Source organism: Cupressus sempervirens, chromosome 8, assembly GCF_028749045.1.
Source record: "Cupressus sempervirens isolate cs-2001-9-10 chromosome 8, ASM2874904v1, whole genome shotgun sequence".
In the NCBI taxonomy this organism is placed as follows: Eukaryota; Viridiplantae; Streptophyta; class Pinopsida; order Cupressales; family Cupressaceae; genus Cupressus; species Cupressus sempervirens.
In genome coordinates this window covers 834313469-834340724 of record NC_143125.1, presented here as the reverse complement: position 1 = coordinate 834340724, position 27256 = coordinate 834313469, and the positions used below count along the sequence as shown (strand labels likewise).

General features: G+C 35.0%; 2 protein-coding genes across 2 annotated transcripts; both read right to left on the bottom strand.

Moving 5' to 3' along the window:
- Positions 1–4557: 4557 nt before the first annotated feature.
- Positions 4558–7728, bottom strand: LOC149544999 (fe(II)/2-oxoglutarate-dependent dioxygenase 4-like). Its single transcript, XM_089796479.1, has 4 exons — positions 7306–7728; positions 5536–5777; positions 5134–5446; positions 4558–5045 (listed from the first exon to the last, which is right to left on the bottom strand). Exons 1-4 carry the CDS (start codon positions 7546–7548, stop codon positions 4797–4799), a joined length of 1047 nt encoding a protein of 348 aa, XP_089652605.1. The 5' UTR covers positions 7549–7728; the 3' UTR covers positions 4558–4796.
- A 4547-nt stretch (positions 7729–12275) lies between these two features.
- LOC149544998 (protein DMR6-LIKE OXYGENASE 2-like) lies at positions 12276–15403 on the bottom strand. The gene is made up of 4 exons (XM_089796478.1): positions 15006–15403; positions 13234–13475; positions 12832–13144; positions 12276–12743 (listed from the first exon to the last, which is right to left on the bottom strand). The coding sequence occupies exons 1-4, from the start codon at positions 15303–15305 to the stop codon at positions 12495–12497; spliced, it is 1104 nt and encodes a 367-aa protein (XP_089652604.1). The 5' UTR covers positions 15306–15403; the 3' UTR covers positions 12276–12494.
- Between the last annotated feature and the right edge of the window lie 11853 nt (positions 15404–27256).

The window sequence follows — 27256 nt, the reverse complement described above, 5'->3', positions numbered from 1 at the left end:
TTTGAATTGATCTAATGGAGTCATAGAGTTCCCTATGACCCCTTTTGACCCATTAAATGAGAACATATGTTCTTGAAGACCCCTCCAAACATATATCATGTGTTCAAATTAGTCAAAAGGGGTCATAGAGGGGTTCATAAAGTACCCTATGACCCCTTTTGACACATTATATGACAACATATGTTCCTAAGGGTCCTAGGACCCCTAGGGACATACACTATGTGTTTGAATGGGTTGAATGGGGTCATAAAGTTCCCTATGACCCCTTTTGACCCATTGAACAATAAAATACATTCCTAGGGGTCTTAGGAACATATATCATGTGTTTGAATGAGTCAAAAGGGGTAACAGAGTATCTTATGACCCCTAAGCACACTTAATGCCATTGAATGGGTCAAAAGGGGTCCTAGGGTATTCTAAGACCCCTTTTGAGCCATTAGATCACATCATTTATGTGTTTAGGGGTCCTAGGACCCATAAGCAGACATATTGTGATTGAATGGGTCAAAGAGTGTCAAAGGGTACCCTGTGACCCCTTTTGATCCTTTGAAACCATTATATATATGGTTAAGGGTCCTAAAGCCTTAAAAAATAAATTCTAAGGATCTTAAAACGGGTCATACTATTAAAAATTAATTTGAAAAAAAATTATTTTTAAATTATTATTAAAAATATAAAATAATTGGGAAAATTGGGTATTCAATTTTGAAATGGGTATCGGGCACCTGATTAGGCTTGGTTTTTCTTTGGATGCCATCCCTCCATGGTCAACTCCAAAAAATCCCAAAAATGTATTTTTGACCTATTATCGTGTGTTTCCGACTTCAACCATGTAGCTGATGACTTTTTTTTTCATACAAATTTGATGGAAAAAAAGGATTTCTTGAGAATGTTCTCACCTTTCCATCGATATAATATCTATTAAATTATGAGTTTAGTAAGTAATTATTACTTATTTTCTAATGGAGTTAGCTACAAAGTGATGATTGACATACTAATTGGAAAATAACTATAACTTTCAAACTGTATAAGATTTTTGAAATATAAAAGATGCATCGCATTCTATGCTTCACATAGTATAAGGAAAAAAAAAGTAAAAATTAATTTTGTAAATTTTTCAATTAGTTAAGGTGGTTAGACACAGGAGTTTATAGTAGAAAATTCATATTTAATTATATATTTAGAATAAAAATGCCCAAAAATATTCATCACATCTAGGTATGAGTCTAATTTTTATATCTATAATTATATTTAAAAAATTATCATTTGATTTTGATTAAGGTGGCCAGACATACACCTACTTTTTATTTTCATCTTGAAATTTTTGTAGTACTAAATTAAAATAATTTTTTTTGGCCAATCAAATATTTTTTTCTCTAGATAAAGCCTAGTAGTTTAGAAACTACATTCAATTTCCTATAGATTATTTTGGTACAACTTTTTGATATAAAGTCCTTAACTTCTCTAAAATTACATGTTGAGTTGACATAACCCTGATTTGTTGGTTTTTCACTACCACTTAAGGCCATAGTTTGGTTGACCATGCTTCTACACATACCCAGATCCCAAAAGCATGTCGTATAATGTTTAATATGCTCTAAGTGGTCCTATTGTGTCTTAGTGGGTCATAATGGGTCCTAGGATGTTGTAATGAGTTCCAAGGGTGTGTAGAACTACTTAAGACCCACTAAAGCCCTGTACAAAAAATTAGGGTTCATAAGCACACATTAGAACCCTAAAGTGTATCATACAATGATTACTGTGCTATAAGGGGTCATAATGTGTGTCAATGGGTATGAATAGGTTCCAAGGGGTCACAATGGGTCCTAAGGTTCTTATGACCATTTAGGATCCATTAAACCTCTCTCTCTCTCTCTCTCTCTCTCTCTCTCTATTAACATGGTTGAACATACAGTTCAATTACCAAATTAACAATAGATTATATAATAAATTCAATGAGTAATTTTCCTTCAATGATATTTCACAAGTGAAGGGCTTAATATTACAATCAATAGTCCACTATAGATCATTTACACAATACATGTTGATTCTTGAAATTTAGCTAAGTTTGAATTTTTAAAAAAATCCCCAAAATATAGGTTCTTTATCTTAGTTCCTATGAAGATGAAACCACTTTCAAACATCTTGGAAGTATATAAATAAAATATAACTTAAGTATAAGAAATATTTCTTATACTTTGTTACATTTTATGTATAATCCCAATGCTAAAATTGGCTTGGTATAGCCTTTTGGATTTTACTTGCAAATTTAGAAGAGCTTAAATTCACATATAAATGTATTTATTTATGAAATTTGCATAGTGTGTATAGTGTAGGTACAATATAGGGTAATTTAACTATATTTTGAAATTTACGAGCCTCTAGTTTGAGCTATCCAACCCATAGTGTGATTGCCCTATACTATGATCATGCAATTAGGTGATCACTGTATGCCTTGAATTGGGGAAAAAAGAGAAAGTGACATCTTTTTAGTGACACATCTTTGTGCACTTACTCTGACATCTATTAAGTAATATTATAATATGTTAATGATGTAATGTAGTGAGATTTTGTATGTAATAATTAATGATAACATGATCATGCTTTGAAGTGAGTGAAGTTGACATTATCATAGGAAGATGACCTCCCTAAATCACTAAAATAAGAACTATAGAATTGTACGAAAAATGAGGAGCATTTATAAGTGAAATGAAAGGGCTTTACAATGTCCTATTTGAGTAAATACCAAGAACATGATGTAGAAGGTGAAGGTCCATTAAGAATCAATCACTATGAAAATACATTAAATTCAATTTAGATCATTTTTTAAAATGGTGCTACAATGAGAATATTGGAGGAAATGACATTTGAAATAAACTTGTTGTAATAGGACGTGGCCAAGAAAATACAAGCAATGGTCACATTGAATATGAAAACTTGTTGATTTTTTTAAAGAACATAAGTAGGGCATCTCATGAAGCTTTTAGTTTGAATAGTTACTAATTATATATTCATAGACCCTTTAAGAATGAAATTCGGTGGATATCCTCCATATCATTGCAAAAATTGTACTCTAATCAAACACCACTCTTCTATATTCAATAATTATTTAAACAATTCATTCTTATCAGAAAGTGTTGTAGTTCTACTTTCATGAATCAAAATCCTCATCTGACCAGCCAAAATTTATAGTTGGAAATAAAAAAGAAGATAAGATTGTGTAGCTAAAACTAGTCATGATTGAAAGTAAGGGGGTAAGTTGAGTGTAAGTAAATGTTGTGTAGGGAATAAATGATAAATGTTCTCATTTTTGAAACACGTGCTCAAATAATATATGTACATCATAATTAAGATATAATTTCTTTTTGTTCTTTACTATCTTACTCCAATCCTAAGAGTATTTTAGCCTTTGCATTATCCTTTTCTCCTCAAGAGGTTGAGTTTTTTAAATTCCTATTGTCTTGATTTTTGTCAATTTTAATGCCATCTTCTATATATTAACCTTGAGTGCGACTAGTGCTTTTTCATTGGTGAGTTCAAATGATCTAAACACTAGCATGCTACAATGCCTACATAATGCATTGGCATCAAACAATAATTTTTTTTTAGTGGTCATGTCTAAGTATCTTTCACTTGTCACCTACCTAGGTTAATAGATTCCACTTTAAGTAGAAAGCCAAATAGCTTATTAGCCTTTCCCTTTTGCTCCCCTCTTATCTATTTGGAGAACTCTCTTGCATCTCCTCTAGAAACTTCCTACTAATCTCTTCCAAACTAGAACTCACACAAAACTTTCTTAAGCTCTACAACATTACTCTTTAATCTCTTTATATCTCCTTGGATTTTTCAAACCCTTTAAGATTCAACGGTATTCTTAAATTCCATTTGTATTCTTTTATATTTACTATTGCTCTCTTTTTTATTTACTTGTGAGCTCCCTGGGATCCCCACTTCCTTTTTCCTTCATTGTTGTTTGCATTAATTATGTTTTAATTTTTAGACAAGCTTTGATTAAAATACAAAATTATTTTTCAAAATCTTATTCTTAGTTATTGTAGACGTAACAATACCAAAAGTAGTGCCTGACTCAAAGAAAAATTTCTTAAAAGCTCTAATATTTATCTCATTGCTTAAAAATACATATTTCTTTGGGAGATATATATAGCTTCTTAAGATTTGGGAACATTGGTATTTTAAAGTAAATGTTTGGGAACTACTAGGACTTTTGGATTATATAAAATACATCATGATGCACATACATCTACACCATGCATTAGTATTCTAGGCAACTTTCTCATTTTTCTAAATGTAATTCATTTCCATAAATTTACTTTAGCCTCCAACGAAATGTAACTCATCAACTTTTTCTAAATAATCATTTATCTATTAATGACATATTTCTAAATCTATTAGAATGAATTTATTTCTCCTTAATTTGATTGTGTAAGAGTTTTTACATGAATGTTTCCAATCGCACTCGATAATTCATCATTAAAAAAATCTTTATTTATTCAATTTTTTTTAATATTAAAAGTCTTTGTTTACATGAGACAAATATAATAACACATTCACTCAAATATATACATTATTATATAGCAACAATACAAAACACAATTTGATTTATTTACTTATATTAAATTCTTCAGCAATCCTCTCCAAACTAAGCTTATGAATCCTGTTTAACTCAACCGAGTAGAGCTATGGCTATGGCGATATGCAGGAAGGATCAAGATCAAGAGAAGCTTACAATTCCTATATAAAAAGGGCGGCAGACTCCATAGCCTCTCAACAATCCTTTAGCTGATCTTTACTAAAGCTAAGTTATCAGCCTTTCCAGAATGAGATCTATTAAGAAAATAAGCCAGATATTCCCCAAAAGTGAAGGACCTATACTTCACTGGATTATCCTCGTTAATAAGCTGAGGGATGGGCTCGATCAAAGTATCACTCTTGGGTGCGCAGAACAATGGTATGGAAATTCGAGTTTGAGTGGAGCTAGGCACAGCACGGTGCTCTGCACTTTGAAATCTTCCATTGCTCAAAACCTGCAAGAGATTCAAGATTCAACTTCATTAGATTTCATCAGTATGAGAGTTAGGAGTGAAAAATTAATAGAAATGTGGTTAAAACAACCTGCAACATATCGCCCACATTGATGACAAAAGCATTGCGAATGGGTTTCACTGCAACCCATCTATCGTTATGGAAAACTTGCAAGCCTCCCACATCGTCTTGCAGAAGAATTGTGAGTAAACCCACGTCAGAATGGCTGCTAACACCGAATGCCATATCTGGGTTTGGGCATGGCGGGTAATAATTCAAGACCATTCGCTCATAACCCATCATCTTCTCTAAAATACCAGGAATTCCAATGCTCTCTGACAATGCAGAAAGGAGTTTTACTGCCACCTTTTTCACTTCAGTCGCATATTCCAATCCAGAATCTCTGCACACAAATGGAAAAATGTATCCGTTAAGGAAACAGATTCAGTACTGAAGCAAACCAAATGGAGGTAAAAGGCAAAGATTCAGTACTGAATGACCGGAGGCCAACATTCAAGTGTTTGGGCATTAAGTTCTCCAATCATAAGCATGAGAAAGTCCCTCCAATCCAGAATTCTTTCATCTCTTGCAGTGAAGTTGGTCCCGTATATAACTGGCTTATGGGAGCCTTCTGCTTTGTATTTGGCTTTTTCCTCTTCTGCTTGTTCGAAGAAATGGTGGTGGGCCTCCACCATTTTCTTCATCACTCTCTCCGGAATCCCATGATTTACCACCTGGACCAAAACACGACTAACTCATTAATTAGAGATATTAGATTTATATAGTCTAATAATTAAAGGATCATGTAATTTATTTGTATTCATAACTTATTATAGTGTTTTATAGTCTATTGTATATTAGACTGTTGTGTAATTTTGAGTTAGTTTTATTCTTTTAACAATTTGATTAACAAAATTGTTCATAAGTAGGATGTATTTTTCACAGCAAGTCTAGTGTGAGCATGATCTAAATTTAATGAATTTTAAGTGTTTTATTTATTTTCATAAGAAATGAATTTGTGTGAATCACTACACATGAAACAAGAGTCAATGAATTTGACTCAAAAACTACACAGTTAAATCCTAAAAGCAATATCACAAAATTGCTCGTTATTTTAAAAAAGGGAAAGGGAATACATTGACAGATTGGCTATCCAATTTAGGTGTCTTGTCAGATCAGGGGTCGTATATATTGGATTCCAAGACTGTAGCAGAGATTGCTTTGCAGCGGTTTACTCCAGATATATTAGCTGAGGAGTTTGGGCTGCAGGTATCATTGCTGGGGGTGCTTGTCTTCTCAGTGTTTCTTCCAGCGTTTGAAGTCTGATTATGGGGGGTTTCGGTGCTAGTTTTGGCAGGTCATTAGGCCAGTGATATTTGGTAATACCTCTAGGTTGCAACCAGAATGTTCTCTTCATATTGGCAATTCGGGAGCTCATAATAATTGCCCCTTCCCTTCGAATAGCATGATGCTCTTCATTTTACTTTTTTTTTTGGGGTGTTTGGTTCTCAAAAACATAGCTAATTCTGATTCATAAATGAGCTGTGTAAAATAGTAGTGTAGTCCAAAAAAAAAAAAAACCTAATCTGCATTTTCTACTTGTACTCCTCTTTCTTTTTATCAATTCAATTATGGGGCATTTATCTTTTGCCTTTGAAAAATAACAATGTTTTTATAGCCTAACTTGAGTATTTATACATTTTTTTCTAATAGTTTTTCAATGATTTAAAATTTCTTAACGATTTTAAATGTGGCCACTAAATTAATCTACTATTCAGATCTATTAGATTTCCACAGTTTATAATGATAGTACTTATAGATTCAATTGCATAGAATTCATTTGTATCAATGTGTGGTTTAGATTACACTTCAGAAATTATTGTCGAAATAAGAGAGCTATAGTAAAAATTAAAATAAATTATTCATACAAAAAATAAAAATAAATTACAGACGAAGACAACTTAAAAGAGTTAGGAAAGGATGAAGATAATTCAGCTTTGAACATTATTTAATCCTAGTTCTCTACTCCTCCTTTTCTATAATCTGTCTCAATTTACAATTTCTATTATTCTGTGTGAGATTTTTTATCACTAATATTTTAAATCACATTCTATAATCCATCATCAAAATAAAAGAATACAGAACAAAACCAAAAGATTGATACCAGTCAAAACATTTCAATCGATACAGATAAACACTATGCAGTTAACCTTTACCCAATAGCGTTTCTCAACGGGAGGGAGAGAGAAAGAAGAGGCAAACCTGGAAGAAACCCCATTCCTCACAGGATTTAGTGATAGAAGTGATAGTATCTAGTCTGTTTGGGCCATCTAAGTCATGAAGATCTATGACAGGAATGCTCTCAGTAAATACAGGAGTGGCCGTTGGGCGCTCATTCTCTGGGCGAACATAGGCATCTGGAATCTCCTTTATGCCGGCGTCCACCAAACCCTTGAGACTTCCTAATTCAGTAGTTATAAAAACCCTAGGCTGGGGAATAGACATTTTTATCTAGCAAACCCAAAATAGTCTACCTCATATAAAGCATTCGCACCTGAGATAGAGGGCAATGAGGGGCAATCGTTATCGTCCAAGAAACTATTGCCACAAACCCCAAATGGAGCTTAGATTAAATGGGGGTAAGCATGTTCTCAGGCTTGACTTCAGCAACCGTATGATAGACTAGATTGAGTCGTTCGACTGAATTCCTAAGGCACGTCACACTCCTAATTATGAACTGGGTCAAATATCAGCGCAAGCTGTGACGATTTTGTTCTAGATACGTTGAGAGTCGGTAAAGGCAGAGCACCAGTCACTATAGGACAAATCTTGAGTTCTGGTCATGCAACTTCATTAAAAAAATTCAAAATGGAGCTGTTTTTCTTTTATCTTAATAAAAAATAGTTCTGTCAATAAAATATATATGTTATATTAGGTAGGTTCGTGACATTAACACATTTCATGTTTAAAGATTTGGAAAAAATAAAAGAGCTTCACTACGGAAATAAACAAAATTTAATATAATTAATCCAAAGGTCGTGAGGTACAGGTTAAGGAAAACAAGATAAGATTTCTAAAGAGTTAAAGAAGATTTTATTAGGAAGTAAACAAAGTTCAATGGTTAAAATATGGGTTATAGGTTACATAAAATATAAATAACATATTAAAGTATAATTATGTCTTTGATATTAAAAAGTAGTTAAAATGGGGACTGACCTAAAACATATAAATAAGGCTGAAGATCAGCCAAAAGTCATTTCCATACGATTAACCGCTCCCTTCCCCCTTCTTTAATATAAAAATCTATAGACTAACATATTTCTATAAAAAAAGTACGACATCTAGTGACTACCATATTGTCATAGTTATTAAAAAAACTAGCAACTATCATATTGTCATAATTATACAAAAAACTAGCCCAATTAACATCTATGGGCATTAAATAAGTCCACTACTTAATAATAGAGAAAGTCCCATGGGCTAAGCAGTAACTTGAAAACATAAACAAAAAGGAAGAGCAAGAGGCTAGGAGTTAACTCTCATTCTTCTGGTTATTTGAGTTCTCTAGTAACTGCCGTAACTAATTGTCCACCAAAAAGCTATACAATGAATGAGTAGTCTCCATCTCCTCGACATTGTTATTCTCCTCCTTCTCTAAAATGAAGGGTGGTTGTGGTAGAATACATCACACGAACATAAAAGTTATCCACGTTGTCGAACTTGTCTTCCAAGTCCTCATTTCTCTCGATGAGACTGGTGATGGATTCCTCCAATTTGGAAATCTCTAGATTGACTGAGGATTGGTTGTCTATGGTAACTTGCCCCAAAGTATTCCCATCCTTTTGATTATCACTCCCTTCTATAAACCTCTCTTCCCAAATATCACCCCACATTGGTTTATCTCCTTGAGCCTCCATTTTATCCACTACCCCATGTTTCTATCCTTCTAGATTAAGGATAATAACAGGGGACATGACTATCTCCTGCTCACCCCCATCACCATCTTTCATAGAATCTGCAGTATTAGTCTCATTTTAAAAAGTATCAGACACCTTGGAAGGAAATGGACTACCTTGACCCCCACCTAGATCCTCCTCATTCTTATCCTCACTAAAAGTCTCTTCCTCATTCTAATCACCATAGTTTCTCATAGTGGCTTTCCTTTAGGGCCATCTTTCTTACCAGAGTTCTCTATGGAGTCAAAATCAATGGGTTTCTCTTTACTAGGAGAGGTCAGGGGATTTTTTGTTGGAAATAATTCTTCAATTATATATAGCTATCGATGTTACACAAATGTCAATATTAATAGAGAAATGAAAAACTTGCAGTACTAAGTCAAGCATATTCAGTATTAACTGAGCAGTTAGGTAATGAAGGGAATCCAATGTTAACCAAGCAGTCAGGCATTGAAGGTTATCCAGCTTATAGTATTAACCGAGTGGTTGGGCATCAAAGGACTTTCACTGTTAACCAAGTGATCAATCTTAGTATTGACCGAGTGATAGCAGAACACACTTGTCTACTAATTAACTGTTTGAGGATGACTATTTGGATTTTTAATGATTATTTGAAAGGGTATTCAAGCTGATTTATCAAAGATTATGATATATAAGAAAGGTCAAGTAGTGGGGAGAAAGTGTACTAGTGGAATACAAGGAATAAGATGGATATGTGATCAAAAGGAAAGATAGAGAGGGAAAGTGTGGAATATAAGTTGCAAAGAATATTTTGATGAGTAAAGATCTAGAAGTCAAGCCAAAATAGAGATCTAAATCTACAAAATAAGTTTCTTCATAAATCAGGTCAAACTATTGTTAACTTCTAGCCATTGTACCAGTGAAGAAATCTCTTAACATAGTTGACTTAATAGTCATATTGTAAATCCTTTAACAAGGTGAAATTTCAAGTTTGAAGTGTTTGAAGATCTCTAACTAGGCCACTCCTAACATGGCGATCTAAATCCTCTAACAAGGTCATACTTAATAGTATGTTTTGTAACCTTTAACATGACTATCTCATAATAAAGCTCACTTCAGAAGAGTGAAAAATATTGTAACTAGTTGCATGGTGGTTTTCCTAAATTGAGTTTCCATGGTAAATTTTGGTGTCATATGTGCTCATGTTATTTTCTTTATGCTTATGTTTCTGCAACTAAGCTACTAAAGGTTAAAATAGATTAATATTCATAAGACTGCTTTGTTAACCAAGTTACAACAATATCTTAGTTCTAACCAAGATAGACAATATTACATTATCAATGAAAATTGATTTGACATCTAGGGACAAGGAAATGTTTTTGTGGTAATTGATTCACCCGTCCCCTCTCAGTTACTATCTTCATTTTTTACAATTGGTATTAGAGCTGTTGGTGCTTGCAAAAAAGGTTTCAAGGACCTAAGCTAAAGATCAAGATGTCATATATTAGGAAGATTCCCAAGCTTAACAAATTTTTTTTTCATCATGACATGAATTGATGAAGCTACACCTTTCAAGCATTGGAGATATTGGCCTGTTCTACTTGGAAAACAAATATGTGCCACCACCTAAACCTATGACTATGGAACAAATGAAAGAGGCAAAGGATCACAATATAATGATGATTGATATAGCTTCCTCTCTCAACTATTCTAAATTTGATGAGGTTAAAGAATGTTCTACTACATTTGAAATGTGAGAAAAATGCAAAAAGTCTATGGAGGTGATAAAAATCTGCAAAGAGCCAAGACAAAATGTTTAAGAGGCAAGTTTGATCGAATGAAAATGAAAGAAGGTGAGAACATTGTCCAATACAATGAATGAAATAAAGAAAGTGAAGTACAATTAGAGCTGTAGGAGGAGACATAACTGATGAGACAATAGTTGTGAAGGTACTAAGAACTCTTCTTCCTATTTATGCAATTAGAGTTTTAGAAATTCAAGAGATGGGATTCAATCCAAATTGTAACTTAGGATGCACTTTTGGGAAGATTGACTGCTTTTGAATTGGATAACTTTGATAACTATGCTCCTAATCCCAACAACTGTGAATCTACATTCAAAGACAAACTAAATTTTAGCATTTGCATTGTCCTTTTCTCCTCAAGAGGCCAAGTTTTTTAATTTTCTACTGTCTTTATTTTTGTCAATTTTAATACTATCTTCTATATTAACCTTGAGTGAGACTAGTGCTTTTTCATTGGTGAGTTCAAATGATCTAAACACTAGCATGTTATAATGTCTACATAATGCACTAGCATCTAACAATGATTTTTTTGTTTGGTGGTCATGTCTAAGTATCTTTCACTTGTCACCTACCTAGGTTAGTAGATTCCACTTTTAGTACAAATCCAAACAACTTATTAGCCTTTTCCTTTTGTTCCCCTCTATCAATTTGGAGAACTCTCTTGCATCTCCTCTAGAAACTTCCCACTAATCTCTTGCAAACTAGAACTCACACAAAACTTTCGTAAGCTCTGCAACATTACTCTTTAATCTCTTTCTATCTCCTTGGATTTAGCAAACCCTTTAAGATTCAACAATATTCTTAAATTCCATTTGTATTCTTTTTTATTTACTATTGTTCTCTTTTTTATTTACTTGTGAGCTCCTTGGGATCGCCACTTCCATTTTCCTTCATTGTTGTTTGCATAGTTATGTTTTTATTTTTAGATAAACTTCGATTAAAATACAAATTATTTTTCAAAATCTTATTCTTCGTTATTGTAGACATAAAAATACCAAAAGTAGTGCCCAACTCAAAGAAAAATCTCTTAAAAGCTCTAATATTTATCTCATTACTTACAAATACATATTTCTTTTGGAGATATATCTGGCTTCTTGAGACTTGGGAACATTGGTATTTTAAAGTAAATGTTTGGGAACTACTAGGACTTTTGGGTTATATAAAATACATCATGACACACATACATCTATACCATACATTAGTATTCTAGACAACTTTCTCATTTTTATAAATGTAATTCATTTCCATAAATTTACCATAGCCTCCAAAGAAATGCAATTCATCAAAATTTTCTTTATAAATAATCATTTAACTATTAATGACATTTGATTTCTACAATCTATTAGAGTGAATTTACTTCTTAATTTGATTATGTGAGAGTTTTTACATGAATGTTTCCAATCACACTCTATAATCCATCATTAAGAAAAACCTTTATTTATTCAATTTTTTTTAATGTCAAACATCATCAAAATAGTCTTTGTTTACATGAGAAAAATATAATAGCACATTCACTCAAATATATACATTATTATATATCAACAATACAAAACACATTTACTTATATTAAATTCTTCAGCAATCGTCTCCAAACTAAGCTTATGAATCCTGTCCAACTCAACTGAGTAGAGCTATGGCTATGGTGATATGCAGGAAGGATCAAGATCAAGAGAAGCTTACAATTCCTTTATTAAAAAGGCGGCAGACTCCATAGCCTCTCAACAATCCTTTAGCTGATCTTTATCAAAGCTAAGTTATCAGCCTTTCCAGAATGAGATCTATTAAGAAAATAAGCCAGATATTCCCCAAATGTAAACGACCTATACTTCACTGGATTATCCTCGTTAATAAGCTCAGGGATGGGCTCTATCAAATTATCACTCTTGGGCGCGCAGAACAATGGTACGGAAATTCGAGTTTGAGTGGAGCTAGGCACAGCACGGTGCTCTGCACTTTGAAATCTTCCATTGCTCAAAACCTCCAAGAGATTCAAGATTCAACTTCATTAGATTTCATCAGTATGAGAATTAGGAGTGAAAAATTAATAGAAATGTGGTTAAAACAACCTGCAACATATCGCCCACATTGATGACAAAAGCATTGCGAATGGGTTTCACTGCAACCCATCTACCGTTATGGAAAACTTGCAAGCCTCCCACACCGTCTTGCAGAAGAATTGTGAGTAATCCCACGTCAGAATGGCTCCTCACACCGAATGCCACATCTGGGTTTGGGCATGGCGGGTAATAATTCAAGACCATTCTCTCATAACCCATCATCTTCTCTAAAATACCAGGAATTCCAATGCTCTCTGACAACGCAGAAAGGAGTTTTACTGCCACCTTTTTCACTTCAGTCGCATATTCCAATCCAGAATCTCTGCACACAAATGGAAAAATGTATCCGTTAATGAAGCAGATTCAGCACTGAAGCAAAACAAATGGAGGTAAAAGGCGAAGATTCAGTACTGAATGACTGGAGGCCAACATTCAAGTATTTCGGCATTAAGTTCTCCAATCATAAGCATGAGAAAGTCCCTCCAATTCAGAATTCTTTCATCTCTTGCAGTGAAGCTGGTCCCATATACAACTGGCTTATGGGAGCCTTCTGCTTTGTATTTGTCTTTTTCCCCTTCTCCTTGTTCGAAGAAACCGTGATGGGCCTCCACCATTTTCTCCATCACTCTCTCCGGAATCCCATGATTTACCACCTGGACCAAAACACGACTAACTTATTAATTAGAGATATTAGATTTATGTAGTCTAATAATTAATGGGTCATGTAATTTATTTGTATTCACAACTTATTATAGTGTTGTATAGTATGTTGTATATTAGACTGTTGTGTAATTTTGTGTTAGCTTTTATCTTTTAACAATTTGTTTAACAAAATTGTGCAATATATTTTCCACAGCAAGTCTAGTGTGAGCATTATCTAGATTCAATGAGTGCTAAGTGTTCTATTTATTCTCATGAGAAATGAATTTGTGTGAATCACTACACATGAAACAAGGATCAATAAGTTTGACTCAAGAACTACACAATTAAATCTTAAAAACAATATCACAAAATTGATCATTATTTTAGAAAAGGGAAAGGGAATACAGTGACAGATTGGCTATCCAATTTGGGTGTCCTGTCAGATCAGGGGTCGTGTATATTGGATTCCAAGACTAGCAGAGATTGCTTTGCAGTGGTTTACTCCAGATATATTAGCTGAGGAGCTTGGGCTGCAGGTATCATTGCTGGGGGTGCTTGTCTTCTCAGTGTTTCTTCCAGCTGTAGAAGTCTGATTATGGGGGGTTTCGGTGCTAGTTTTGGCAGGTCATTAGACCAGTGATATTTGGCAATACCTCTAGATTGCAACCAGAATGTTCTCTTCATATTGGCAATTCGGGAGCTCATAATAATTGCCCGTTCCCTTCGAATAGCATGATGCTCTTCATTTTACTTTGTTTTTGGGGTGTTTGGTTCTCAAAAACATAGCTAATTCTGATTCATAAATGAGCTGTGTAAAATAGTAGTGTGGTCCCAAAAAAAACTTAATCTGCATTTCCTACTTGTACTCCTCTTTCTTCTTATCAATTCAATTATGGGTCATTTATCTTTTGTCTTTAAAAAATAACAAAGTTTTTATAACCTAACTTGAGTATTTATATCTTTTTTTCTAATAATTTTTTCAATGATTTAAAATTTCTAAATGATTTTAAATGTGATCATTAAATTAATCTACTCTTCAGATCTATTAGATTTCCACAGTTTATAATGATTGTACTTGTAGATTCAATTGCATAGAATTCAGACACTTCAGAAATTATTGTCAAAATGAGAGATCTATAGAAAAAATTAAAATAAATTATTCATATAAAAAATAAAAATAAATTACAGACCAAGACAACTTAAAAGAGTTAGGAAAGGATGAAGATAATTCAGCTTTGAACATTATGCTATCATAGCTCTCTACTCCTCCCTTTGTATAATCTGTCTTAATTTACAATTTCCATTGTTCTGATACAAAATATAGATTGTGTGAGATTTTTTATCATTAATATTTTGAATCACATTCTGTGATCCATCATCAGAATGAACGAGTACAGGACAAAAACAAAAGCTCAATACAATTCAAATTATTGATACAAATAAAAATACAATTCACAGTATTGATACAAATAAACACTATGCACTTAACCTTTACCCAATAGTGTTTCTCAACGGGAGGGAAAGAGAAAGAAGAGGCAAACCTGGAAGAAACGCCATTCCTCACAGGATTTAGTGATAGAAGTGATAGTATCTTGTCTGTTTGGGCCATCTAAGTCATGAAGATCTATGACAGGAATGCTCTCGGTAAATACAGGAGTGGCCGTTGGGCGCTCATTCTCTGGGCGAACATAGGCATCTGGAATCTCCTTTATGCCGGCGTCCACCAAACCCTTGAGACTTCCTAATTCAGTAGTTATAAAAACCCTAGGCTGGGGAATAGCCATTTTTATCCTAGCAAACCCAAAATAGTCTACCTTATATAAAGCATTCGCACCTGACATAGAGGGCAATGAGGGGCAATCGTTATCGTCCAAGAAACTATTGCCACAAACCCCAAATGGAGCTTAGATTAGATGGGGGTAAGCATGTTCTAAGGCTTGACTTTAGCAACCGTAGGATAGACTAATTGAGTCGTTCCACTGAATTCCTAAGGCACGTCATACTCCTACTTATGAACTGGATCAAATATCAGCGCAAGCTGTGACTATTTTTTGTTCTAGATACGTTGAGAGTCGGGAAAGGAAGAGCACCACTTACCATAGGACAAATCTTAAGTTCTAGTCATGAAACTTAATTAGTTCAAAGGTCGTGAGGTATATAGGTTAAGTAAAACAAAATAAGATTCCTAAAGAGTTAAAGAAGATTTTAATAGGAAGTAAACAAAGTTCAATGGTTAAAATGTGGGGTATAGGTTACATAAAATATATTTTATTAGACAATAACAAATTAAAGTACAATCATGTTTTTGATATTAAAAAGCAGTAAAAATGGGGGCTGACCCAAAACATATAAATAAGGCTGAAGATCAGTTGAAAGTCATTCCCATACGATTAACCGCTCCCCTTCTCCCTTTTTTAATATAAAAACCCATATACTAACATATTTCTATAAAAAAATGTACTACATCTAGTGACTATCATACTGTCATAGGTATTTATAAAACTAGCAACTATCATATTGTCATAATTATACAAAAAACTAGCCCAATTAACATATATGGGCATGAAATAAGTCTACTGCTTAATAATATAGAAAGCCCCATAGGTTAAGTAGTAACTTGAAAACATAAACAAAAAGGAAGAGCAAGAGGCCATGAGTTAACTCTCATTATTCTGGTTATTCGGGTTCTCTGACAACTGCCGCAACCAATCATCTGCCAAAAAGCCATACAATGAATGAGTAGTCTCCATCTCCTTGGCATTCTTATTCTCCTCCTTCCCTAACTATAGAAAATGAAGGGTGGTTGTCATAGAATGCACCAAAAGAACAAAAAAGTTAGCTACATTGTCGAACTTTTCTTCCAAGTCCTCATTTCTCTTGATGAGATTGGTGATGAAGTCCTCTAGTTTGGAAATCTCCAGATTGACCGAGGGTTGTTTGTCCATGGTAGCCTACACCAAAGTATTCCCCTCCTTCTGATTATAATCCCTTGCTATAAACTCCTCTTCCTAAATATCACCCCCCACCAGTTTATCTCCCTAAGCCTCCATTTTCTCCTCTACCCCATGTTTATGTCCTTCTAGATTAAGGATTATAACAGGGGATGCGACTATCCCTTTCTCTCCCATGTCACTACCTTTCATAGAATTTGGGGTATTAGTTTCATTTTAAAAAGTATTAGACACCTAGGAAGGAAAAGGACTATCTTGACTCCTCATTCTTACCCTAACTAACAATCTCTTCCTCATCTTGATCATCATGGTTTCTCATAGTAGCTTTCCTTTTGGGCCTAGGACCATCTTTCTTCCCAGAGTTCTCTGTAGAGTCAAAATTAATGGGTTTCTCTTTGTAAGAATTTGCCTAAGGCAATATTTCAACACCAAGATCAAGAAGCTCAATAGATAGCATAAGAGAGACTAATGATGATCAAGTGAGAATCTCAATAATGATCAAAATGATAGTGGATATCCCATGAATATACACTAGAAGTTCTTGTATACAAAGGCAACTAGAATGACTAGGAGTTAGCAAAGAGATAAACATCACAACTAAGCACATGTCCACCAAGAGTGGATTATCCTCCATTGAGCATAGGAGTTTGTGCAATGATTAAAGGATAAGTTTACATAGGTGTATCTCATAAAGAGATGTTGTAGACACCATGTTCTCAAATAAGTTGCTAACTCCTATGTTGTCAATAAGACAACTCATATGTCTATGCATATTCCTAAGTAAACTTAAGTAAAATGTAATAATAATTAATTATTTATACTAACACCCCCCTAAGTGCAACTTAGGGAAATGCACTTAAGCTCACAAAGCTAAATGCAAGATGCAATGTGGGTCTTGGCTATTAGGCCATGTTAGGTATCAATGTACAAATGCAATGCTCTACATACAATGCAATGCAATGCAATCTCTCTGAAAATGGTGAAAGAGGGAAAACCATATGGGAAAAACCTCCTCCAAGAAGAGAGATAAGTATAATAAAGAAGAGAAGAGTCATGTGACTCCCATTGGTGAAATATTCCGCACCTCCAAGAGATCTTGCAAATGAAGATACTTGACCTCTGTGAAGGGCTTAGTGAAGATATCTGCAATCTATTGTTCTGTAGGACAATACTACAATGCAATGACTTGCTCATGAATCAACTCTCTAATGTACTGCATATGAAATTCAATGTGTTTTGTGCATTGATGCTGCACTGGATGTTTTGAGATTTCAATGGCACTTTGATTATCACAATGTACAACTATGGGTCTAGGTATGTCAAAACCAAACTGCTTCAAAATATGTTGTAACCAAATAGCTTTTGTACCTGTAGTGACAACTCCTCAATACTCAGCCTTAGTAAATGAAAGAGCAATAGTATTCTTCTTTTTACTCTGCCAACAAATGGGGCTAGAACCAAGATAAAACATGTATCTTGAAATGCTTTTGCGAGAATCAAGATCCCCTACATAGTCTAAGTCTGTATAACCCACTAGCTGTAGTCCAGTACGAGCTGCATAGCATATTCCATATGTATGTGTACCTTGGATATAGTGTAAGATATGTTTGGTTGCCTTCCATTGAAGTTCATGTGGCTCTTGCATGAAGTGAGAAACCATGCCAACTATAAATCATATGTCAGGGCATGTATGTGTAAATTAGATGAGACTTCCAACTAACTGTCTATACAAAGTAGCATCAACAAGTGAAGTGGAATACTTTGCTTCTAACTTAACACTTGAAAGAAATGGAGTAGATGTAGCCTTGTGATCACTCATGCAAAATTAAGCAAGTAGATCAAGAGCATACTTGGATTGAGATAATGTGATCCCTAATGAAGATTCTTGTATCTCAATACCAAGGAAATAATGAAATAGACCCAATTCTGTCATGGAAAATCTGTCCTACAAAGTTGACTTGACACTATTAATGATGGATGCTATATTCCCTATAATGATTAAGTCATCAACATGAAACACAAGTAGCAAGTGAGAATCATCCCAGTGAAGAATGTAGACATTTGAATCTAAATGACATCTGGTGAACCCTATTGAGAGAAGGAAAGAATTTATCTTGGCATACCAAGCTCTTGGAGCTTGTTTTAATCCATAGATAGACATTTTCAACTTGCAAACCAAAGTAGAATCCTGAATGAAACCCTATGGCTGCTCCATATAAATCTCCTCATAAAGTTCTCCATTCAAGAATGCACTCTTCACATCCATTTGATGAACAACCCATCTCCGAGCTATAGCTATAGCTAGTGTCAAATGAATGGAGTTCATCTTAGCTACCAGTGCAAAGGTATCAATATAGTCAATAACATGCACCAATGAGAAACCTTTTGCAATAATTCTAACCTTATACTTATCAATACTTCCATCTACTACAAAATTGGTTCGATAGATCCACTTACACTAAACCAATTTTCTTCCCTTAGGAAGAGAAACTAAGTCCCATGTGTTGTTTCTTATAAGAGAATTGTATTCTTCCTCCATTGCTTTACCCCACTATGGAATTTCAAAAGCTTCTTTGAATGATTAAGGATTGAAAGAAACTGCAATATAAGCATGAGAGAGTGAGTTGTGTTGTGATCTTGTCCTCCTAGTATGTGAAGGATTCCCTACCAATGGTCCTGCCACATCTAATGTTTGCTGAGCCCATTTTGGTATAGTAGAAGAAGATGTAGAATTAGAAGGGATTTCCTCAACCTCATCTATCTGCTAGCTTTGGTTGGGTCATGGAAAAACATCTTCCAAGTCATTGTCACTCTCTCTATGAAGGAGGAAGAAGGAGGAGTTGAAGAAGTAAAGCTTTGACAACTTTATTCAAAGTGTACACTCCTCTCATAGAAAATTTCATGTGTCTCTAGATCCATCAATCTGTAGGCTTTATGAGAGTCCACATAACCAACAAAGATGCAAGGTTTATTGAGGTTCCAATGCCTTACATTTCTATGGAAGTATTTGTGCCCATGCTGTATAGTAGGTTTCCAAAAATGCTTTACAATAGGTTTCATTCCATTCCAAGCTTCAAAAGAAACCATCCAAAGCTTTATGAGGAATCATGTTTTGGATATAGTTTGCACAATGATCAAGAGACTTATGTAGTAAAATGCAAGTGGTCATCTCCTTGAGGGTTCTATTCTTCCTTTCTGCAACACCACTCTACTGTGGAGTGTATGGTACTGAATGCTGAAGGTCAATTACCTCTTGAGTACAAAAATCTTTAAGTCTTGAGTTCACATACTCCCTTCCATTATCTATTTGAAGAACCTTGATGACTTTCTCTGATTGCTTTTCTGCTTGGGCCTTGAAGGTGATAAATCATTCAAACACTTCACTCTTATGAGCCATGAAGAATACCCAAGTATAGTGAGAGTAGTCATCAATGAAGGTGAGTGCATAGTGAGACTTTCCAAATGATGGCACTGGGAATGGGCCCACCACATCACTATGAACTAGGTCAAGAACACTTTGTGCTCTCCAAGGCTTCCCCTTATCAAATTTTTCTTTTGGATGCTTCCCACGTGTGCAACCTGAACAAACACCATCTGAGAACTAGACTTGAGGTAGATCATGAACCATGTTCTTGCTGCTAAGCTATTGAAGATACTTGTAGTTGAGATGTCCAAACCTCTCGTGCCACAGTTTCCTTTCTGCATTCCAATGAATTAACAAGTCTTGTGCATTAGATTTAGGCACAAAAGAAGAGAAAGTGTAAAGCCTTGAATCATGTTTAGCTTCACCTATTGGTACCATAGAATCATCTTTGATCCTTTTCACAACAATTGAATTTGGAAGAAATTCAACCTTGTTTCTTTAATACCCCAAAATTGGCTCATTGCCATGATCACGAATTCTAGTCTATTTTGGTCGATTCTAAAGTCCTATGTCACTAGGCAATTCTTATTCTAATATTTTCTACTTGACTTAAGTGTCAAATGCAAAAAACCCTAATTTTCATTAATCATGCTATTTATTAAATTCCTAAAGTATTGACTCATATTAGTCACATTAAACCTACTAATTAAGATTTAATTTAATTTGAAGTATTTACACTTTAATTAAATTAAATTATATCCTAAGGCTAATGTACTAAGGGAATAAAAATATTTAATTTAATATTATGCCCACTTTAATTAATTGAATTAGAATATTCAATTAAATGGAGAAGGTATTTGTGAGGTCATATCTCATTCTATTAAATTAAATAATATTTTTAAAATTCTCTCTTCAGTTCTAAATGGAAACTCTGAGTGAACTACCTCTCAAAATTGGAATCAATCCAGTTAACTTGCTCTCACACTTATGACAACTTCAGTTAACTACTTATCACACTCAAATCTGGAACAATTAACTTCACCTACACAAGGAAGTTTCCATCCTAACTGAATCTTCTATCCAATCTTAATCATTCATCAAAAAAAAAAAACCATAAAAATCATAAAAAGTCTTGAAAAAAATTGTTATCGTGGTAAAAACCCAGCAATAGGCGCCTTGGTAACACCAAAAAAATTAAAAAATCCAAAAAAAATAAAAAATCCAAAAATAAAATAAAATTGAAAAACAAGGAAAGTGCCACTGGTGAAAACTTGGAAATAGGCATCATGGTAGCAAAAAAAGAGAAGTTCTACCAAGAAGATGAAAATTTGGTAAACAGGTGCCTCTTGTTCCTAATGCTCCATCTCATAGTGCATCTTCTAGCTTCCTCTACAGTTGCTTTCCTTCTTTTCCTTCTTTTTGCTCATGTATCCATGGATTGAGTCTTGTCACAACTCAGGGGCATTCCCCTTCAGTATCATAAGAATCTTGCACAACAATCACCAGTGGATCTCATTGTGTCTGTCAACTATTGCCACTATCACTCTTTTGAAGATTCTCCTCATCGAATCTTGAACGGAATAGTCACCAGTCATTCTAGCTATGTCTACCTACTATCGCCAGTGTCACTCTTTGTTGAGATTTGCCTCATCGAATCTCTTTAACAACAGTCACCAGTTGTTTCAGCTATGTCTGCCTACTATTGCTCGGGTCACATTTCAAGATTCCTTTATGGAAGATCTCTCTTGCATTAGTCACCAGTTGTTCTGGCAGTGTTTGTCTACTATCACTCAGTCTTCTTTAGGTTCTTCACCTCAAAAATTCCTCTTTGACCTTAGTCACCAGCCATTTTGACTATATTTTCCTACTATTGTCACCCTACTAAAGAGATTTCTTTCATCCATGTTTTGAACACTGACACTTGATATTAATCCTATGACAAACATTGAACTCAAAATGACATTCTTGTTTGGACATGCTGAGTATTTTCTTTTTTTGTTTTTGTTTTTCTTTCATCATGTCTCCCCAAGCAACTCGATGATGTCATTTCTGACCAGAGAAGTAATGATTGGGGGCATGACCTTTTCTTTTCTTTTTATTTTCAGTTTAGTTCCAATAAGTTGGCATATTCCTATAAGAGGGCTATCCACTATAAGAGCCTCCATCTTGTATTGGATGGCCAGGTGTACCTTGACTCCTTTTATATGAATACCTCATTAATGTTGGCTCTTCTCCTTGTCTATTGGAGTGAACTCTTCATGCTACAATATATACTGATACTCATCCTATTAAGTGAATGTATGGGTCATTGCAAGTATACCTAGCACACTTCTGTCTCAAGTTATGAATGTAAGGATTGTTGTGGACAAAATACTTACTGAATACTTAACATAAGATGGATCTCTCATATGTTTGGTGTGTATGCCATATAAGCAATATTCTGGTCATCCTAACATTTATGCTTTGACGCTTATGTTAACTTGCTACAATAAAAGGGACAAATGTTCTCGTCATTTTGGCTTCTTGTGCCTTGAATGCTTACATTTAATCTTGAAAAACTTATAACATATGCCCTATTCATATCCCCATGATTGTAATGTCAGTTGGAATTTTATGACATATGGGATTGCATGCTATGCTCAGTGATGATAAATTGCCGAGGCTTCATAACTAGACCTAGGGTTACATTTAACATACTCTTGCATTGCATACTCTACTTTAATGAGCATGCGATTCAATTGCAACTCTATTTCTATCCTTTGTGATGGGGGATTGTGGATCTCTTCAAACATATCAGGATTCTACATGGTTGCACAAGTGTTTGGTTCTTTGGTTTGTATTCACACACTCCTCGAGGGGATACCTGTCACTATCAAGCAAAAACATACAACACTTCATAAGATGTTAGTTCATTTCTATATATGCAATACATTCATACACTCATATAATTTGCATTACATAATCAACTCACATCACATCAAACATGCACCCATACATCAACATTACATTTGCATCTCATAATCGTAAGCATAAAACATCTCATGTACATCAAAGGAAAAGAAAAACAATGATAATGACATGAACACAATGCTACGTTGTTCAAAATCTCATATATATATATAATCTCCAAGAATGTGTTAGTACAAAAATGAGCACTACTTGAGTGCTATCAATAAAAAATGATACAAAATGGTGCTGGAACACCAATCAATACATAGCTAGAATCAAAATCAGTGTTAAGCATATCATGTGGCTAGCTATGGCCCGCACCATCACCTCTAGCAGGAGGAGGAGGAGGCACCATATCTAGTCTCACATGAGGACGTGCACCCCCAGAATCTCAGGTATACTATGAGAAATGAGGCACCTATTGAGCCTCATCGGGTACCACTATCAAGTATGTTGTAAAATAGTAGGCCGCTCAAGCCATCAACAATCAGACCTCATCCTACAACATCTCTACCATCTCCTCGACAGCCTACACTCAATCCTATAACCTCCAAATCTCCTGATCTCACTCTGAGATCCATGTGTCCCTCACTAATGCCTGTATCTGTAGCTCTCCAATCTGCCAAGAGGCCTAGCGGATCCACTCTCTCTATCACCATAGTACATCCTGATCTCCTATCATAGGCTGCTCCTACATTTCCTTGTCAAGTATCTTAGGTGCCTTCTTTGTGGATGCCTGCTCCTCCATCCTCACCCTCTGGCACTAACCTTGTTCTCTACCACTAATTCTTGCACTTGGATTTGATCCCATCTAATGTGGGGGGATCTGCACCTATCTGAACCTTTGTTGCACCTATGGTAGTGGACCTTGGGGTGCCTACTGTTGGGGTACCTGCTGCTATTGTGTTGATTGCTATACTGGTCCCTATACTAGTGCCTATTGGGGACCCTGTGCTACTCCCCTAGGGGATTTGTGAACAATGGGAAGGGGTGACTCACCCTTATAGCTGATACCTCTAGGAGGTAATCCCACTATGTCACAACTAGGTTGTGCACATCAATCATGGATTGTCCCACATCTAGTCTCACCGGCCATCCTCATGTCAAGTCCTGGGCTACCCATGCATAGGTGTAATACTCTTGGGAGACATCCTGTGGCCTCCCACACTACCTCCACACCCATGTGATAGCAAACCACTCAACGATTTTTGTGGTCCCACCCACTAGCGGTCGTGAGCAAAATATCCAACCTAGCTCCTTGGGAGCATCATCCCAATCCTCTGTCTCTTGCCAGGGCCACCATATGACAAAGACCAGGTCATTGAGATGGGTCCTCTAGTGATCTGTCCTACCCAAACCTGCCTGGGTAATCTACCCCTTATACCTCCATATATATAGCTTTGTGGGCTCGCGAGCATCCTCAAAAATGGGTCATGTAACAGGCAAGTGCTCCCATGCCTATATCTGTAGAACATAAGCCTCGATAGCCATGCTCTTCCACTTGTGATACATGATCTGGCCCCATTTGAACCTCTCGAGAGAGTCAAGCATCCACTATAGCATGAACCCCCATCTGCACTCTAACCCATGCTGTCCTCTATCAGGTACTAGGAAGTAGCTGATAAATATTGCCAAAACTAAAGCCAACCCATGTATCTAGCCATATGTATGAATGAGCTCATCCTAGGTGATGGCTCATCCAATCACTAGTTGTCTCTAAAAAATGGCACACAAGGCCTCTATACCTACCTGGGGCACTGTGTCATAGACCACTCTCAGCCCATGGAAGGGGATTTGTAGAATCCTGTAGATGTCCTCAGGGGTGATGGTCATCTCTCCTTGGGGTAGATGGAAGGTGTTTGTTTCTGAATGGAAACACTCCACCAAAGTTGTTAACAAGCTATGATTCACCAATACTACTGGGATCCAACATTAAGAAGTGAGACCCAATCTATCAATATGGGCCATGTTTGCCGCAACAAGGCTCTACAATAGAGCTCCAAGTGGTGGATAATGTGATCTGAACATGACATCACCAAATATCTCCTACACACACACAAACAACAACAATGTGTAAATAGTTAGTACTCACTCATTCCTCACATGAGAATTCATTTCTTCATATGAGATTGTGCATCTTCACACAAGAAATCAAGTCCTTATGTGAAGAAAGACTCTCTCACGCAAAAGGTGATGAAAACTTGAGTGAAATTCACCAAAATTCCTGTGCTTCTCGCACAAGAAGAGATTGGCTTCGCATGAGAAAGGATAGTCTTGCATGAAAACCAATTGCTAACTTCCTAAAACATGCTAAAAATAGTAATAAACAACCTCAAAATGCATGAAAATGAAAGTACGAATTAAGGTTATTGACCACTCACCAGTGGTTCGTAGTTTGCCGACCAGCTGTGTCATCGAGAGTGCTCGAAATGGTGATATCTCACATTGACTACCATCTTCCTCTTAGAGCTCCTATTCACTAAAGACAAAAGGTTCAAATGATTTGAAAATGACCCCTTGGGCCCTTATATAGGGTTTGACCCAATTTTTCAAAGTGCTCTGATTTGTGTGAAAATCACCCCCTAGCTAATTTGATTGTTTTGAATCTATTTTTGGGATTGAATTCAAAATCTGACACACCTACGCAGCTCAAAAATGCATTTTAAAAATTTGGGAATGACGTGATTGAATTCTTGTGTAGTCCAAATTTTTTTGATACTTTGTGATTCATGAAAACTTTTCAACTTAAAATTCTTCATATTTTCAAAATTTATTTTGAAAAACTCAATTGTGGTCAATTTTGGTCAACTTTTGGTGAAACTTGGTCTTCTCGATCTTGAAATCATGCTGAATTGACTCTGAATCTTCTACTAATCATTCTAATCTCTTTTACATTTTGTTGCATCTCATATTTCTTCTATATCTCTCAACATATTGCTTTACATCATATTTCTAGTGTGTCATCTTTCAATTTTTCTCCCGAGTTGGTAGGACGATTACATCATTGAACTTAATCAAATCAATCTAAATCTTTATTGCTTAGGGTATTTTGCTCCCATCTTGTGTCCTCATCACTAGGGGCATCTCATTGCTAGAAGCATCTTGTTCCTTTTTGTCTGGCATCTTTGTCATCTATTTAATCTTGTCATTAGTTGATCACACTTTATCATATCTTTTCAAGAGTCTTATGGATAGGTATCGAGACAATCTAAACCTCAACTTCTAAGAATCATAACTCATTTTGGGGATGATTCTATGACCCATAATTTGACCTTGCTATCTATTATCACTTTTAGGTATTTAGGTGCTCTATCTAGATCCTTAAAGATTAAGCTCTATTTTGAAGATAATCTTATATATGCTATCACTTTTAGGTATCTAGGTGTTCTATCTGGATCCTTAAAGATTAAGATCCGTTCTAGAGACAATCTTTTAAATACTATCACTTTTAGGTATCTAGGTGTTCTATCTAGATCCTTAAATATTAAGCTCTGTTTTGCAGATAATCTTTTAAATGCTATCACTTTCAGGTATCTAGGAGTTTTATTTGGATCTTTAAAGATTAAGCTCCGTTATGAAGATAATATTTTAAATGCTATCACTTTCAGGTATCTAGGTGTTCTATCTAGATCCTTAAAGATTAAGCTTTGTTCTAGAGACAATCTTTTAAATACTATCACTTTCAGGTATCTAGGTGTTCTATCTGGATCCTTAAAGATTAAGCTCCATTTTGTAGATAATCTTTTAAATGCTATCAAATCTTTCGTATCCAGATATTCTATTTGGATCCTTAAAGGTTAAACTTCATTCTAATGGAAACCTTTAGAATGCTTATCAATTATGGTATCTAGGTGCCCTGCTTGGATTCCCTAGTATTAAGCTCCATTCTAGAGATGGTCATTAAAAGCTAGTCAATTGGTCTTCATATCATTAATTTTGGAACCAATCTTATTTCCTCATCTGTGCATCACACTTTCTGATTTTCTTTGAATTGAATGTGCTACTTGCATATTCATTCAAAGAGGGGAAAAATGTAATACCCCAAAATTGGCTCATTGCCATGATCACCAATTCTAGTCTATTTTTGTCAACTTTGAAGTCCTATGTCACTAGACAATTCTTATTCTGATATTCACTACTTGACTTAAGTGTCAAATGCAGAAAACCCTAATATGCATTAATCATGCTATTCATTAAATTCCTAAAGTATTGACTTGTATTAGTCACGTTAAACCTACTGATTAAGATTTAATTTAATTTGAAGTGTTTATACTTTAATTAAATAAATTATATCCTAAGGCTAATGTACTAAGGGATTATAAATATTTAATTTAATATTATGCCCACTTTAATTAATTGAATTAGAATATTCAATTAAATGGAGAAGGTATTTGTGAGGTCAGATCTCACTCTATTAAATTAAATAATATTTTTAAAATTCTCTCTTCAGTTCTAAATGGAAACTCTGAGTGAACTACCTCTCTAAATTGGAATCAATCTAGTTAACTTGCTCTCACACTTATGGCAA